At 35.7% G+C, this 16901-nt stretch overlaps 3 protein-coding genes across 4 annotated transcripts in view; 2 read left to right on the top strand and 1 right to left on the bottom strand.

Moving 5' to 3' along the window:
• The first annotated feature begins 1325 nt into the window (after nucleotides 1-1325).
• On the top strand, nucleotides 1326-4637 carry LOC146474527 (uncharacterized). Its single transcript, XM_085117135.1, has 2 exons — nucleotides 1326-1502; nucleotides 2792-4637. The coding sequence occupies exons 1-2, from the start codon at nucleotides 1424-1426 to the stop codon at nucleotides 3115-3117; spliced, it is 405 nt and encodes a 134-aa protein (XP_084973261.1). The 5' UTR covers nucleotides 1326-1423; the 3' UTR covers nucleotides 3118-4637.
• An 889-nt stretch (nucleotides 4638-5526) lies between these two features.
• LOC146474526 (profilin-4-like) lies at nucleotides 5527-10853 on the bottom strand. 2 transcript variants are annotated; one of them, XR_014866177.1, is made up of 5 exons: nucleotides 10616-10853; nucleotides 8408-8542; nucleotides 7465-7570; nucleotides 5884-7023; nucleotides 5527-5838 (listed from the first exon to the last, which is right to left on the bottom strand). XR_014866177.1 is itself a non-coding variant. In XM_085117134.1 (4 exons), the coding sequence occupies exons 1-4, from the start codon at nucleotides 10730-10732 to the stop codon at nucleotides 6995-6997; spliced, it is 387 nt and encodes a 128-aa protein (XP_084973260.1). In that variant the 5' UTR covers nucleotides 10733-10853; the 3' UTR covers nucleotides 5527-6994. The 2 variants fall into 2 exon arrangements, 1 of the variants encoding a protein (XP_084973260.1); XM_085117134.1 differs by having other exon boundaries at nucleotides 5527-7023.
• Nucleotides 10854-11081: 228 nt separating this feature from the next.
• The window catches only part of LOC146474525 (protein FAM228B-like), an 8410-nt gene continuing 2590 nt past the window's right edge, over nucleotides 11082-16901 (top strand). Inside the window, exons 1-6 of the mRNA XM_085117130.1 lie at nucleotides 11082-11366; nucleotides 11499-11657; nucleotides 12138-12215; nucleotides 14801-14899; nucleotides 15878-15976; nucleotides 16583-16663. Of these exons, the coding sequence (XP_084973256.1) occupies nucleotides 11265-11366; nucleotides 11499-11657; nucleotides 12138-12215; nucleotides 14801-14899; nucleotides 15878-15976; nucleotides 16583-16663 (618 nt within the window). The 5' untranslated portion in view covers nucleotides 11082-11264. The remainder of the gene's footprint in view (nucleotides 11367-11498; nucleotides 11658-12137; nucleotides 12216-14800; nucleotides 14900-15877; nucleotides 15977-16582; nucleotides 16664-16901) is intronic.

The raw sequence follows: 16901 nt of genomic DNA, 5'->3' as shown, positions 1-16901 counted from the left end.
AATTATTAATAGAGAAAAAACTCATAAACCCTTATCTTAGCTTATATTGAAAGGCCTTTTTATATATGTATAAAAAAATTGTCTTGCTTTCTGTATGGGTGTGTATTGTTCAGCAGCTGAGGCACAAAAAAAAGGTAAGGGTGGGTCAATATTATTACCAAATTAATACTCGATATCAACAATACTGGTGGTTTCCTTGAAAAAAATATTGATAGTTGTGAGAAATATTGGCTGTGTTAAACACAGGCAATCGCCCACTTGACCGTTGCTGGCTGTGTTCAGTTTTCAAAATCAATATTTTTGCATCTGTGTTTGCCATTGTGTCGAAGTTTTCAATTTTAATGTTTTAAATTTTGTTTTATGTTTGATGCTTTCCAGAGTTGATAACATCACAGACAAGTAATAAATAAATGGATAATTAAATAAATGGGAATTTCAGTGACTTAATTTCACTGTTTCCACAGAGTGCCTCTTTCATCCACTGTTTCCAGGTCGAATGATGGCAAATGTTTCCAAGTCTTGAATGATGACGTCAGAATTTTGACATTTACTTTACTTGACCTTACCTTACCTTACCTTACCTTACCTTACTTTACTTTACTTTTCTTTACTTTACTTCACTTTACAGGGATAAGTCTTTAGTGTCCGCATTGTAGAGGTGTCCGTTTTAGAGAGGTAGGCTTTATATGGATTTCAGCCTCTCAGGGACCAAGTGAATTGTCCGTAATAGAGAGGTGTCCGTATTAAAGAGGCGTCCATAAGGAGAGGTTCCACTGTACATACATATACAGTGGAACCTCTCATACGGACATATCTTTAATACGGACACCTCTCTATTACGGACTGTTCACTTGGTCCCTGAGAGGCTGAAATCCACATAAAGCCTACCTCCCAAAAACGGACACCTCTATCCTGTCCTTTTGGTGTCCGTAATAAAGAGGTTCGACTGTATAATCAAGACATCGAAAAAAATGCCAAACATCAGTAAATATTGTACTCGTATCGGATCGATTTGCAAAACTGGTAAATATACTGGACTCTCAGTGGTCTCAACTTCCGTGTAATCAGAATTTTGTTCAGCGGCTTCCAAATGACAACTCAATCTTACGTGGCAACGACAATTCAGCCCGTGTAGGGAGGGGTCACTATCAACATCTACTGGCAAGCTTTATGAACAGTATGAGCTACTTTCAAAAACGTACCATTGGTAGAAATAGAGAAAATGATTTCTATCTGGAACCAAAAATTCAACTGAAATACGATAATCTTTCACTTTCTACCACGTTACAGTTAATTATCCACTCCCCACCCCCCATAGTAAAATGACGCTTCCATCTTCTTCGGCTCGATTTGTGCGCCTTCGACTAGCGACAAAAATCAATCGCAAAAATATAACAGACGATATCTGCGATCTGCTCTGAGAATGGCGATAATTAGAGGACTGAAAAGTAACGTGAGTCTGTTAGGATTGTTTCTGGTAGCCTTGTCCATGATTTTAACAGGTAAGTAGTGTTGTTTTAATTTGAATTTGTAATTTGTTTATTGCAAAGCGAAGCGTCTTTAAACCAATTTTAAACTGAAATTGTTTTCAGCCATTTTCTATACCTGAGCATTTTTTAACCTTGTTCACGATTAATGTTATACAGTTTACCAATATCTCGAAACGTCTGACTTACGCGCGTACCTTCACTCGCAACTTTCGAACTACTGAAGCTACAACGAACAAAAATGATTCGCCAATACATTATAGTTGCCCTCGGGATACGAAAAAGAAAGGACTACCGTTTAACGCCAGGAGAGCTAATGTTTTCAGACCGGTAGAAAATTTAATTAAAACTAACCTTTGCACAAATATTAATAATAACAAATGTAATATTGTACAGCTTAGCTTATTTTAAAATGCTTGCTTTAATTTCTTTTACAATGCAGAAATGAAAGCTCAACACCGACACGGGTAGATTACCTTATTGTGTGGTTGAAATCCTCAACGAAATAAGTGAAAGATGTAATAAAATTTACAAAAAATTATGTTGAAAAATATATAATCCCAACTAACAAATACTCCCTTAAACCAGTTTTATATTAGATCTGCTTTTCCTGTAAGTTGTATTAGTTGACCAAGAAATTAGTGTTTATTTTGATTCCACAAAATCTTACGTATAATTTGGCTACTGACTGGGTGGAGAATGTGCAGTTTAAGAAAATATCCATACCCACCCCGTGGAAGGTCATTGGAAATATTTCTGAGGGGGAGGGAGTCTTGAGGTCAAAATTTTAGAAGTAAGGTATAAAGCTAAATAAATATGTAATTTACTGGGGGAAGGGAGGGGGACGCAAAACAAAAACAACAACAAAAACCTATGGATATTTTCTGGAACTTCACAATGGGGGGAGAGGGAGGGTGAAACTCAGATGTAACAGTAATGAACAAGCATAGCGGGCCAGAGGTTTCATTACGTTTTGAAGTAGGGGGGCACCTATTGAAGAGCAGCTGGGCAGAAAATTACACTTGAAGTGAATTTCTTTATGTTCAGTTTGAAAGTAGGCAGGTACTGACTCTTGTGTATCCTGGTACTGGTACCCGGGTCCCGCCTTCTAATATAATAACCCTGATATTAGCCATGAATTTAAATACCCCAGCCCCTCTCTCAAATACCCATGTACCAAACTTAACCTCCCTCCCCCTCTCCCCGAAAAGAAAATGCTCAAGAAAAATTCCAAACCCAACAATAGATGACTGACGTAGATGCATATCAATCATTGATGAAGTATATTATTGTTGTTTCAACAGGAGTATCATGTTCAAGTTCAAGTAAAGCAACAATGATTCCTACGCCGTCAGTTGTGAGATCTTCATCAGCTTCACCCAATCAGACCACTCAAACAAGTTCAATATCACCAACTCGAACAGCAACAACTCTATCTAGCGCCAGTGTTCCAACAACGAAAGCCACAACACCCATAATTACAACCACTCCAGCTCCTTCAACCCATGGCAGACAATTTGATGGTGCCTCATTCGTTGGTGGGATTATTTTGGGAGTTGTTTTAACAGTGATTTTCATTTTTGCTTTTAAATGGTGGCAAACGAGGAACAAGAGCTATCACAGTTTGTGAAGAGCATCACATCAGTGAGCTGGACTGGACAATTTAATAATTGAAGTCTAACGTAATTTTCTCAGTGACTTTTTTAAGAGAATTGTTCATAATGTATTTTTGAAGTGTGGTGGTATGGCGCTGATAACCCCTCATAGTATGGTAGGATGGGTCTTCGTTTTTGTGTGACTGCATTTACATATTAACCCTTTAAGCGCCAATAGTGACCAACATTGAAATTCTCCTTATAATATCACTACTTCATCAAACAAATGTGTTATGAGAATAAACAAAATGATCATGGCTATTGAAATTTCTTCATGTTAAATTAAACAAATTCTCCCAAATAGTGCCAGGGAAAATGTAGAAGAATCAGGAGAATAATTATGCATTTTGACATAATTTGGGGCGTATGGGTTAACATGTACAATACCATGGCCAGCAGGGTTGTCTACAAGATGCTGGTGTAATTTTGAGCATAGCAGTAAGACAAAGGTCAGTGTCTTCAACATAAACATGTTTACTGGTAGAAGGAACATAATGGTGACATTAGACTAGTTGAGTATAAAGGATTAGCATAAAAGTGTGAAACATTGAGCACAATGTGGACAACCCCAAAAGGCCAGTATAATATTTCCAATACAGGGTTTGATATTTTTGGATTTTAAAAGTACATTTTCAAGGTAATGATAAGCTTGTTTGTTGGTGCTTGTCTATAATATTGACATACTGGAGTTTTGCTACACAAAAAAAACGGTTCGATTTTTATTATTTTAGTGTTACAAACAGCATTTCAGAAATTTTTTTTTCAAGGTAGATTTTGGTGTTATTGTTAAGTTTTGAATCACGTTTGCAATTTCAGACTTTAAACAACTTTGTACATTGCTTTGTGATCAAATGAAGCTTAAACACTGAGTCATTATGTCACCAGTTACTTCAAGGTATTCACAGCTGGGTGCTGTGTGCTACAGCCTTTAATGACAGCCTCACATTTTGTTAGTGACTAGTCTAGAATCTAGTGGTCGTTAAACAGGTATAGGAATAAAACAGTATGAAAGATTACAGAATTCGTTTCAATTCCTGAAACACGATTTTAAAATAAACCTACATATGGACTATTAAATGGAATAGTCAGGGTGTCACCAAACGTTTGACACCTCCAAATTAAACAGCTGTCTAAAAATACGACTTTGCCACTTTGAACATTTAAAACAATTTTATTTTTGTTCTGGTTTGTCTTTTGTCAAAACAAAGCATCTAAGCCAACTGGGAATACTAAGCTCCATTTACTTATCATCACTTTGTGTTAGCCCAGAGGTGATATTTTTGCACTAATATTTTACAAAATGGGATAATTTAATTGTAATATTAAAATTAAATATGAATTAAAAAACTAGAGCAGAATTTGTATTCAGTTCACGAAAGGAATTGGGTTAATATAGAGAATGTTTTTTCGGGTTGTGTTGATGTATTGAAAAAGTAAACTTCAATACGTAACATATGTGTAAAGTAAAATAAAAAGTGTTTTAAATTCTTTTTCACATTGTGTCACTATGCCACTAAATTATGTCAGTCTTCTAATTTTACATAAGGTTGATTAGGAATGAAAGTAAATGGGAATTTCAGTGGAATCCACGGAGTGGCTCTTCTCTCCACTGTTTCCAGGTTAAATTGGAAGTTGAAAATGTTGGTTTTTGTGGAGGGAGGAAAACCAGAGTACCCGGAGAAAAACCCTCGGACCAGATACGAGAACCAACAACAAACTCAACCCACATGACGCCGAGACCGGGAATCGAACCAGGGCCACATTGATGGGAGGCGAGTGCTCTCACCACTGCGCCATCCCTGCTCCCCTGTAACTTTAGCTTTAATAAATTGTAATGTGTCTGGAGATGACACTGAAAAGATCATAGTGTTCTTGCATACAACCAGTGTAATCTTTGCTGAAAAATTAAGACTAGTTCCATCACAATTTTTCTGGAGCAAGGTTTTAGTCATTAGAGTGTCATGGACACCCACTTTTTGTTAAAAAAAATTGTTAAATTCCACTTAATTCTTTAAAAATCTACCACAGACATACAGATACACCATGGATGCCCTACTTTTAGTCTCTGTGATAAGTACAAGTGACACAATGTTGTCTTGAAGGTTTGTGGTTTGCATTGGGTTGTTTCGTTATGAGTTTCATCTTGGTGTTAGAAAATTTGCTTCTTGGTGTTTGAACTTGACTCTGGGGTGATATGTGTTTGTCCTGGGATGAAAAAATAACTAAAAATTCATGTACAGTAAACAGTACGTTTCTCCGTCCCATAATGAAACTTTGACAAATACGTTTTATTTCCAGTTGCAATATATACATTTCTTGATCTGTAACCAACACTTTAGACCAAGGAATCGCATTTAACAATATTCAGGTTGTTTAACACTGTGTCATTCTCATGTCTTTATTAGGCAGTATTTAGCATTATTTCATGAATCACACATTTTCTTTTGTTATTCAACATCCTTTATTTAACTTACATACTTCATGAATATTAAACTAACTGAAACGAGGGATTTATACAGATAAATCCCTCATTTACTGTATAAATCCCTCATTTACATTAGCAGTACTGCGAGAAACGCACACATCAGGTTGCTTCTATTGTTCTCCGTTTCTCACCTAAGTGTGACGGTACTAATTAGCCGGCGTTTGTCCCCTTGAACAAAGGAATAATTTCATGAAATAAGTCAGATAAATACCTCGAACATCGGTATTAATCCATATACATGTATATGGATTAATACCTCCGTTCTCGGTATTTATCTCTTACGTATACTTCTGGCAAATTTCATCTCGGGTTGCATGAAGTTTGTCCCTGGCAAGGTAACTTTGTCCTGGAATTCTGGGATGAAACCACTCATGTAAAAATTAAAAAAGAGTTATCATCCCGGGAACAGAGTTGTACTGGGACAAAACGGACTCCCTTCTCCTGTAAACATGGCCTAACAGAATAACAGCTTAATGTTCCAAGCTGTGTCTCATGCAGAAATTTAAATGGGAGTCAGAAAACTGGAAGGGAAAATTACCTTAGGCACTGTCCACATAATTATGTTTTTCATTAGTTTTCTTTGACAACAAAGAACATGTTTGTTTTTTGTTTTTCATTTGTTTTTCTGTCCACTTGAAAATGACTAAAAAGTTTAATGAAACACAACTTCCTGGAGACTACTAACAATGTTTGTCGTGTTATTTTCAAAAGCCCCAATTTTTTCATAACAAAACTACTTATGATAACATTTAAATATTTAAATTGGAGATATTGAACAAAGATTTATTAAAGACTTGCACTGAACTCTACAAACATTATTTTTGTGATGCTGCAGGTGAAATGACTAATGCCTGGATTAAAAGTTATTCATTCCTTGGGATCAGAATGTTCAGCGGTGGGTTGAGTACATGGACCTACAAGGTGTTTGCCCCACTGGTGTACATCTCAGGGTGTTTAATAAGAACTTTCTGTTTTTTTTTTTTGTTGTTGTTGTTTTCTTCTTTTTTCTGTGTGGCTTTACATTGTTGAGAGAAACAGAACAAATTAACAAACTAACGTAAACTATTAAAATGTTCACATTTTCACAAACTGATCCTTGTTAATTTGTTTACAGCCTCATCATTCAGTGAATGGTTTTAAATCTGTACAAATTATGTAGTCTGGTAGGAAGGATACATAATTCATATTGCCACGTGTGAGGTTAGCTATAACACAGATAAAAACTTTTCTGAAGACTTGTTGCCCAATTTTTACATATCTTTACTTAATATTAAAAACTCGTTAACTATACGAGTATAAATTCATACTTCAGCAATACTTATAAATAGGTGACAAAAAAACTGTTGTTTACTGGTTGTTGAAATGTGTCACTTTCCTTTCTCTCTGAAATAGTCAGCTAGAAGAAAAATCACATTAATATTAGTATGTTGCAGTTAGCTCATGGAGAAACCTGTGCACAACTTGTTACTGCACAGGATACCCAGGGGTAGGGTACTTACTGTAAATCTGACAGCAAGAGTCTAGAATTTGGTTGTTCTATTACAAACTAACATGGATTGGGCTATCCAAAACTTACCTGAGGCACATTTAAATATATGAAGTAGAACTAAATTATTAATAAATTAAAATAACTTGAAATCCGAACTATGATGAGAAATATGAATTCCACAGAAAAATTTAATTAAAAAATTGAAATAAATAAATAAATAAATAAATAAAGCTGGCCCCTTGAAAAAAATTAGATGAAAATTTAAGATGTTTGAATGAGCAGGAAATAATTATTTTAAGTACATTTCATAGATCTATGAATTCTACATAAAATAAAAAATAAACTAACCCAGCTTCTCCACAGCTTCTACACAAATACTTGGACTCATTTCGGGAATATAAGTGGCCACCAGCAATAAAGTAGCTGTCCTCACCACAATTATTCCATTGTTGTCCTTGAATACAAGAAGAAAAAGTGCTAAATATGCCTTATGATTCAGGACTATCCCTGCTTAGCCCTGTTTTCTTCCTCGTTCAGATCGGGTTCAGATAAGCAACTGTTGTGTTTACAAGAGTATGGTATCTCATTTCGTGATGTCATGACATTTTGTGTCCACAAAGCATCTCTCTGGGTTTGAAAACACAGCTAACTCTCTCACAGATGTCTCTGGCATATAACTGCTGCATTTGGTCAATGACAGAAAAACGTGCTTAGCAATCATCACTAACAATGATCATGAACTTCGGTAGCAGTTGCCATGAAAACAAGGCTATGGTCTATCCAAGTTTGCACTAAATTACTGTGATCACTATACTATTACTGTAGATGGTGTTAAACAATTATGGCAATTTTCCCCAGAGCTTGCAATACAGGCCTCCTATTGCAAGGCTAGCCCCTGACAAAACTGCCTATGTAACATGCAATTCCCTCTTCTTCACATGTTTTGCAAGAAAAAATAGCATAATTTGCAAGTTGCTGGAACTTTTTGCAATGACACAAGACGTAATATGATATAACATGCACGGACTATAATAATATTGAGGTATGGCACCTTATAAAAAAACATATAATGATCAAAATGATAATATGCTAAATCTACTGTTTGACAGAAAATATTAATAAAATTGTTACATCTCAAGACATAAAGGTCAAAATGGAAATTATTGTTATAGCTGGTTCTAAACATTTTTTACACTGTATAGAAAGGAGTTTTGTGCTTTAATTCTAACATTCTAGTTCTAACTGGTATTGTTAGACATTTTAGAGCTCCCTTATAATATTTCATACTTACTTTCTTGGCATACACAGAGAATCTGTCAGCCCTTACACATTCATAAATTGTGTCCTGAAACTTGAGACCCTCTTTTCTAGCTTGTGAACTGTTAGTGAAGCAATGAACTAAGGCATGGATGTTGTCTAAAGATGGCTGAAAATATAAAAATTCATCAGAGAAAATTACTGTTAAGTGCACCTAACCCCAAAATTTTTTTGCACTTAAAAAAATCTTTGTACCTGTTCGAAACGCATTGAGCCTTTTTGCGCCTCTTTTCAACCAAATCTTGACTTTTTATAGGCCGTAAAAGTTACGAAATCGAGCCATCATCTGTCCCATGACCGAGCTGGTAAGGGGCATGGGTCTATTCCCTACATGACATCACAAACTGCTTTGCATGCATTTTCACAAAGACTTAATACAGTGCAAATCAGTTTGTGACGCCAAGTAAGGAATAGACCCATGCCCCTACCAGCCCGGTCATGGGACAGATGATGGCTAGTTTTCGTAACTTTTACAGCCTATAAAAAGTCAAGATTCGGTTGAAAAAGGCCCCAAATAGCGCAATATGTTTCGAACAGGTGCAAAGATTTATTTAAGAGAAAAAAAAATTTGGGGGTTAGGTGCACTTTAAAATTATAAAGCAAAATTTGCTTTTTTAAATCAATCAATCAATCATAAGCAATGAATCAACTAGGAGTAGCTTATGAAGAGAGACAATGTGAAGTTTCTTGGTGATCTACTGGTAATAGCCAGCCAGCATGATGTTGTTGTAAATAGAAACAACCATACATTCATGTTTAAACCTAAAAAATTCAAACCAGTGCTGTTCATGCAGGAAGGTATTTTTGCTAATTTTGTCATACCAAAACGTGTTGTTTAAGCTCAACTTTTTGACAATTTTTTGGGAGCAGATCGCCATAAAGGCTGCATAGGCATAATTACCTGAAACTGCTTTCTCAACTGTTAGCTACAGCTCTGAGGAAACAGCACAATACAGCTGCAGACTTATTATAGTCTCTCATAATACAGTCAACTCTCTCGTAAGGGACCACCCTTGGGGCATGACAAAGTGGTCGCTTACGGGAAAAATCAACAAAATAAGCCTAATGCTGGATTGACTAGTTATAAATTACACAAAAATATTACCTTAGCAGCTAAAATTAGGCAAATAAAAACTAATTTATTTGTGTTTTTTTTTTTCACATCTATTCATTCTTCTGATAAAAAAAATGTATAACATTTTGGAACAGATCACTGTAACAATTCCCGTTTACCTACAAATCTAATTATAGCAATCTTCTCTGTCTGCAAACTGTTATTACATTGTACCTGTCAGCAGTCCAGGGTGGCATCATTAAAAATTGAACTTTGTCACTTGAGTAATGATTAACTAATGATCATATGTGATTATGTTGGGTGGTCACTTACTGGAAACAGAAAACAAAAGAATGTGTAAAAAGTGGTTGCGACCCCTTAAAAAATTTGAGTGGCGGTCGCTTACAAGAGAGCTCTTGTAACTGAGAAACAAAACGGTTGTTTACGAAGTGGTCGCTTCCGGAAGGTGGTTGCTTAAGAGAAGTGGTTTCTATGAGAGAGTTGACTGTAGTTATTTGTTGTTGTTTTTTTTTTTTTTTGGGGGGGGGGGGAGTCATATTACTCTTTTTCTGCTGTTGTGGGGGAGCTAACCTCCACTCAGCTCAGTTGGTAAGGCACCAGACTGTTGTGAAGGAGGGCGTGGGTTCACACCCTGGCTGAAATAACTCTCTAGGTCTTAAAATAAGAAGGTGTTTCCTTTGCTTTGAAAACTGAAAATTATTGTTAGACCTTCACGATCACGCAGCTTGGATTAAAACCTTGGTACACCTGACTCAGCACATAAGCAACACAAGTGTCCAGTTACAAAGATAAAAAAAAAGTTTTAAAAGGTTATAGTCAGCAGGAAAGCTGTTAAGTTGGACACTCGTGTCACTCGTGTGACCCTTGTGTTGATTGCACTATTCAAAACTATCAACTTTCAGCTGACTGGTTAACTTAGCTTATGGAGAACAAAATGGCGGTAACATTTCCAGATTTAAATCAACGCGTGAACCACTTACTCTTCAAGATTTATGACGCCAAGTTACCTAGTTTGTAGCTGCTAAACAAACCAGGAGGTCTTTTTTTATCTAGTCGCGCGTTTCCTTTTTCCTTTTATATGTAGTAGTGGGTTTTAGTTTAGCATACCGAAAATCCAACCGTACTTGCTCGGAGAGAGGTGTCCTTGCGCCGAATGATAGCGCAGTGCTGAATGTGCCCTGTTGCTATCAGAGAGTCGTGTAGAAGGCTTTGAAGTTGGTTCATCTTTGAATTGGAGAAAGAATTTAACAAAAATCCTTCAAGGTTTTGGTACTGTCGACATTTTGACGTTGAGCAAATGAGGAAAAGAGCTGCGGTACGAACTGTGGAGTGACTGTGTGACAAAGAGAAAAAGATACCACTAGTAGGGTGGAGTGGGGCATTGAACACCATCTGGTAAAATGTTATTTCGTAAAGAAATAGATTCTCCAGAAAATAACATACTGAATTGATTTAAAACAGTATAAAATAAAAAATTAATCTTGAATTGGATGAAACACTATTTAAACAGGACATCTTACACGTAATCAACAGTCAGATTTCGCTTCTACTCACCCTACCCTAATGAGGTTAGTTTATAAACACAGCTGATATGTTGCCTTGGAAACGGTTCATAATTTACACGTGAAAGTTTCCAAAGTCAAGCAGCAATATTTACTCCTTGTGGTAACTCAGTTATTGATAGCTATCTGTTGGCAGAAGAAAGCTTACACAACGGCAGTAAGTCATCTAGGCAAAGCAGCTAGACAACAAGGGCATGTCTCGGCCAAAGCGTCCCGTAAATGGCCGTATTTCCGTTCATACTTTTGACATTGTGGATGAACTTCTAGAAGATAACAACAAACATGAACTGGCGAAGGTGAAAAATGAATCATTTAAAGCCGTTTTATTTCCACCTTTAGTGCGTATTTGGCAGCAATATAACGGGGTTTATTTTCAGTTCCTCACAGGATACATTCATTTCTAATCTACAATATTCACTTTGTTTCAGAATTATCATAGACGGGCTAATTCAGCTTCCGCAGTTGAGCGAACAAAGTTCCTGGATAATTCGGAAGCGAGGACTGCCAGTGCCAAGTCAGTGTGTCCCTCGGATCACACGTTCAGAATACAAAGTTGGCTGAATGAAAAATCCGTTCGAAATATCCAGGTACAAGAAGGCGTACGTTAATTTATCGCTATATATAGCCAGGGAGCAAAACTCCTCAAGTTGATCATATTGGCTTGGCTTGGGTGAACCGCTTTGTTGCTTTCTAGCTTTTTTGGCAACAAATTAACTAACTAGCTCTGACTAGCTTGTAATTGCTTACAGAATAATCGACGCCTAGCAAAATAAAAAAATGCTATTTTGAGGGACTATAAATGTGGCATTTTCTCAGTCGCTAAAACCGTGCAAAATTATTCATCGCTCTGTTGATCATGAAGTACCGTGCCCATGAATTCGTAACTTGTAATGAATTCCCCCGTTGTATAACTTTCCGACTCTTTAATTATTTATCATGTGTATATAGCTTATCTCAGCATGGGCAGACCATTCATTTACCACCTGTGAAAATCCCAAGTTAATTTTTTGCTTCTTTACTGTAAGTGACTAAGTCTACTAAAATTCTTTGTTTTCAATTCTATTCAGGAAAGAACTGACTTCGAATCACGAGCCACTAAAAATATGTATACAACACTACTTGATAATGAGAACACTTTCGTCAAGGTAAGCAACTAAATCCTTGTGTTGAAACTGTAGTAATAAAACTAATCTAACCATTTGGACAAGAGTTAGTCCTGTCGTGTTGTTATTTAAATTTGTTAGTCGAAGTGTTAATTAACGAATTGGGTGTGAATTGTCTGATTATTGATATCAGCAAACTTTCAAAAAGTTACGATAATTAAAATTTTTCATTCAATCAGATGCTGCAAAGCAATATATTTAAACAATGTCAGAAATATTTTACAGAGGAATAACATATTTATGAATTTTCAGTTGGTTTGTTTGGGACCAAGTCAACTGTGTGTGATGAAAGGAGGGTTCTCTAAGGAATGGTTCAACAACACCACGATTCTTGTTGAAAATAAATATTGTGTTAATTAATGAATCGAGCTCTTACCATTTGATTGCGCATGGTTCTTTAAGCAAACACGTTCACTAAATCAAAAACCACTTGCTGAAATTTTAATTACTTGCCTTTATTTGTTCAAGTAGGTGAATGATTCAATCAAAGTGTCCTTGTTCCAAGCAATAAATTATTGATTGTTGATACTCGAATTATTTCTTAAGATTTTCATAAATTATAAACTTTTTATGGTTTTATCTTATATTATATTACAAACTTTGCAATAATTTAACAACAATCCATGAAAATAACACCAAGCAAAAACCACAAAACACCTGCCCCTCTGACATAACTCTTTTGGTGAGGAAGAGTTTTATAAGTAAGGCTTCCACATAAATTTCACCTGTAGAATAATATCGAAGGTCTTCTTGCAAAAGGGGCCAATAAATAAATCTCTATATAAAAAGGCACTTTAAATGTACACACTAAACACACAAATTTTGAAGTGCATACAAAACCTAGGACGTTTTTATGATTTCTTGGTCAAAAAAATCAATTTATATATATATATATTATGTCCCTTTTGCACCAACCCTTCTGTTTCAAATACCCTGACCCCCTATACCTGTAGCAGGGGCATGGTGCACTCAGGGCCCAGTTGTTCAAAGCCAGATTAAGCTAATCCTGGGTTAACATGAACTTTGATTCGAGCTTATTACTAATCAATGAAGACTCTTCAAAAAGATTTTTGTTCCTCAGTTTTGACTTAGACTCTTCTATACCGCTAGCTTCAAACTAGCTTTTAAAACATTTTTAGTAAGAGAGATCAAAACCTCGGTTAATTTTTAATTGGGGATTAGCGTTAATCGGCTTTCAAACAACCGGCCACTGAAGTGTAAAGAGCTTAAACTGTTATGTTTTATACTGCTGTCAATCATAATATTATTATGATGACTGTGGATCCCTGAAAATTAAAACTAAGCAAAAGGGAAAGAAATACATTAACCCCTTTATGCAGTTTAGTATTGTCTTCAGAACAATTAGCTATAAATTTTTTTGCAATTTTACAACATGACTGTAATTTTTGTGTGAGTCACAGAAGGGGTCTGTCTATTGGTGCGTATAGAGCATGGCACTATTTTTACAAAATTTTGCAATTCAGTCATATCAAATGTGGTTCAAGCCTCAGAAAAGCTGGCAAACATGCAAGAATTAATCAAATAACAGACAAAAAAGATTGAGAAAGGTTTACTCATTAGTAGCAACTTCGATTCAGTGTCAAACTTATGATATTTAAATTACTTTGCTAACAACTAATTTAATTGATAAGGGCTGAAAGCATCACCCTCTTATGCCGAATTTTAGTCTGATTTTTTGTTTTGCTCAACAATGCAGAATTTCTACATGTGATCAGAAAATGTACTTGCTCTGTTGTTTTGGCTGGTTTACACTTTAATAGCTTTCAAGAAAATCAAAAGGGCAAAACGTTGAGTTGGTGTCGTTTCAAGTTGTCCAGCAAAACAAAATAAAGCAATGAAGTCAAACAGCAGACATGTTATAGCCTTTAAAAAAGCACAGAGCAATGTTCTTTGATTAAATTGAAAGCCACATGGAAAAATTCAGACATTTTTCAGCAATGCTTTAATCAGTTAATTAATTACTTTTGGCACAACTGAAATGTAACATAATGTTGTTTTTGATGGTGGTTTTGTCATCATTATGTTAAAGGTTGCCCACTTCTCAATGTTAACTGACCCCCAATAAAGATACCTTCCACAGGACTAGCAAACAGGCACAGTCATTTAATAATTAATTACATCCATTTTGAAATCACTGGTGATCCTTGGAATCTGATTGGTCCAAAATGGTGCAATTTATTCCCAAATTGCACCATTTTTTGCTCTAAATTGCATCCTTTCTTTAGCCATCAAAATGGAAATGAAGTAACACAAATAGAATATTAATATCGACAATGATACTCTGTGATTTCAAAATGGATGTAATTAAGTGGTAATTGAACTTCGTGTCGTGCAATTTTGGTCTGAAATCATACTTGTGATTTCAAATCAAACTCGCGCTGCGCGCTCGTTTGATTTTGAAATCACGTGTATGATTTCAGACCAAATTGCACTCCACTCAGTTCAATTACCAATATAAATTAAATTACTCTAACTGTAGATGCGTGTTATTAGTGTCATTAATGTATTCATTAAATGCTTTGACTTCTTTTAACTTTCATGAACAGGAGGTAGACAGATTCATTGATCACAAAGCAGCCCTTGATAAACGGAAGAAGCAGATGCTTTTTAAGAAATGGAGTGAACGTGTTTACAGTCCTGTTAAGGTAAAACACAAGTTAGTTTATGCATTTTTGTTACTGTTTGAGAGGACGAGGAAATGAAAGATTGTTTCACAATTCCAAAAGAAATTGTACAATGAACAATGTAAAACTTGCATATTTGTGATTTGTGGAACGGAGTTTGTAATTAGAGTATAGACACATGATTGATGTCATCGAGTGGTGTGACCAGTGCACGTGACAAACTAGAGTCCACGCACGTGAGTCTAGACTCTAGAGTCTAGCCAGAGTAACTGGTCAACAAAATTTGCAACTGTTATAATAATTGCGAGTAGCGGGCATTAACATAGGCAAATTTTCGCAAGAAAGAAAAACTGTCCGATGAAAAATTGGACAAAGACCGTACTGTTGAAAGTGACCTCAACCAGGTTAAGAAAACTATAACCTTTGTTGTGATGTGAAAAGGAAGGAATATTTGCCCAAATTTGTTGGCAATAGAAATCCGAGTGATTGATCACAAATCACAGTGAAGCGACTGACATGCACATAATATTTTGGGGGCAGAAATTCTTTCTGGAATAAAGGTTAGTTGTGAAAATATTGTTATGAAATTCTTTCGGATTATACTCTAATGTAGAGGATCACAACTGTATGTGTGTATAAATGGTCTTAAAGTTTGCTTGAAAGTTTTTGACTCAGCTCAGTCAACGTGATGTTGAGCTCATTCACAAAATGTCATCAAAAGTCTTGGTTATTGTATAAAACAAATAAATTTCATTTTGCTGTGGGTCTGTACTCTGATAAGGCACAGAGGACGTCAAAACGTGGTAAGAACATCAGTCACACTACTCGCCTGAGGCTTGAGCGACTACCTCTTTGTTCTCACTACGTTTTGACGTCATCTGTGTGTTATCAGAGTAAATAGACCAAATTTATTTTATTTTGTAGTGAAAAGAAATTAACACAGTTTATTATTTCTGTAATTAAGAATACTGGTTAACTCATCCATGACTGTTTTGCCAGGAAAAAATTGACCAAGAAATGGACGGTCCAAACTACAGAAACTTGGACAAAAGAAAAAGAGATATTTACAAGAAATACCTCGATTATAGCAACAGAAAAGTGAGTTTCATTGATAGATGTAAAGTCCTGCTTTTAACATACCCTGGGAAAAATTAAAACAACTAAATTTTTTTGAAGAAATGAAAACCTCAGGGGTTAAACTGCTAAATGTTACTGATTCAAGCAAATTTATGGAAAGTGAAGCAAAAGTGTATACTGCTTTGTTTTTCATTTATGATGATAAGTTGACCAGTTGGCATAATTCATTGGCATAATAATTTTAACATAATTCTACAGTACTTTAAAATTCTTCACAGAAAAGCTTGACAAAATAACAAAGAAAATGGCATCAAAATATAATTGGATAGGCATTCACAAATTATACACTCAGATGATGATATTCTCAATTGATTACAAGGGAAAACGTAAGCCTCTTACACAGGCCCAGTTGTCAGAGGCCCTGTTTTTGCGTGGTGGACATAAAAGGCAAAGTAATTTACTGTGTTAAAGTTGGTTATGTACAGTAAAGTCACACAAGAGCCTAAGTGGCCCACACAGCCAGAGCTTAGCCCGGTTTCTGTAGCATGAAGCAACTAGGAGTATTGCTACTTCCCCTGGATGGGATGCTGGTCTTTGAACATGCTTGTAACTGCTGTATTTTCCCAGGGTGTTGTATTTCTGGATGTGATGTCTGGAGAGGAATATGATCCACTTGTTCTCAATGCCAACAGACCTGCTCCACTGAAGGTTAGTGTCCAGTATGACCACATTCATAAAGACCACGATGTACTTTCAAGTTCTAAAATAAAGTTAAAAGAAAAAAACGGTTATTCATATAAGATACAAATTAAAAACAGTGATGTTTATCCCAAAGGGATTTTCAATCTGGTCACACAGGTTGAGTTGTGCTACATAAAAAGAGGTAAAATTAATAGTTAACATAACTTTATAAATTATGGTGAGATTGCAATAATTCTTATTCTTC

Source organism: Pavona decussata, unplaced genomic scaffold, assembly GCF_977016875.1.
Source record: "Pavona decussata unplaced genomic scaffold, jaPavDecu1.1 SCAFFOLD_89, whole genome shotgun sequence".
Taxonomy (NCBI): domain Eukaryota; kingdom Metazoa; phylum Cnidaria; class Anthozoa; order Scleractinia; family Agariciidae; genus Pavona; species Pavona decussata.
Note: the sequence above shows the minus strand (reverse complement) of the source record. Positions and strands in the feature narration are given on the sequence as shown.

Excerpts from the sequence above, each read along its gene's own strand:
- LOC146474526 (XM_085117134.1), bottom strand. The coding sequence starts at position 10,732 with ATGAACCAACTTCAAAGCCTTCTACACGACTCTCTGATAGCAACAGGG. Across the intron at positions 7,571-8,407 it reads TCTCTGTGTATGCCAAGAAA|GACAACAATGGAATAATTGT; the intron begins GTAAGTATGAAA and ends CTTGTATTCAAG. Across the intron at positions 7,024-7,464 it reads AGAAGCTGTGGAGAAGCTGG|CTGACTATTTCAGAGAGAAA; the intron begins GTTAGTTTATTT and ends TTTTTCTTCTAG.
- LOC146474527 (XM_085117135.1), top strand. The coding sequence starts at position 1,424 with ATGGCGATAATTAGAGGACTGAAAAGTAACGTGAGTCTGTTAGGATTG. Across the intron at positions 1,503-2,791 it reads CTTGTCCATGATTTTAACAG|GAGTATCATGTTCAAGTTCA; the intron begins GTAAGTAGTGTT and ends TTGTTTCAACAG.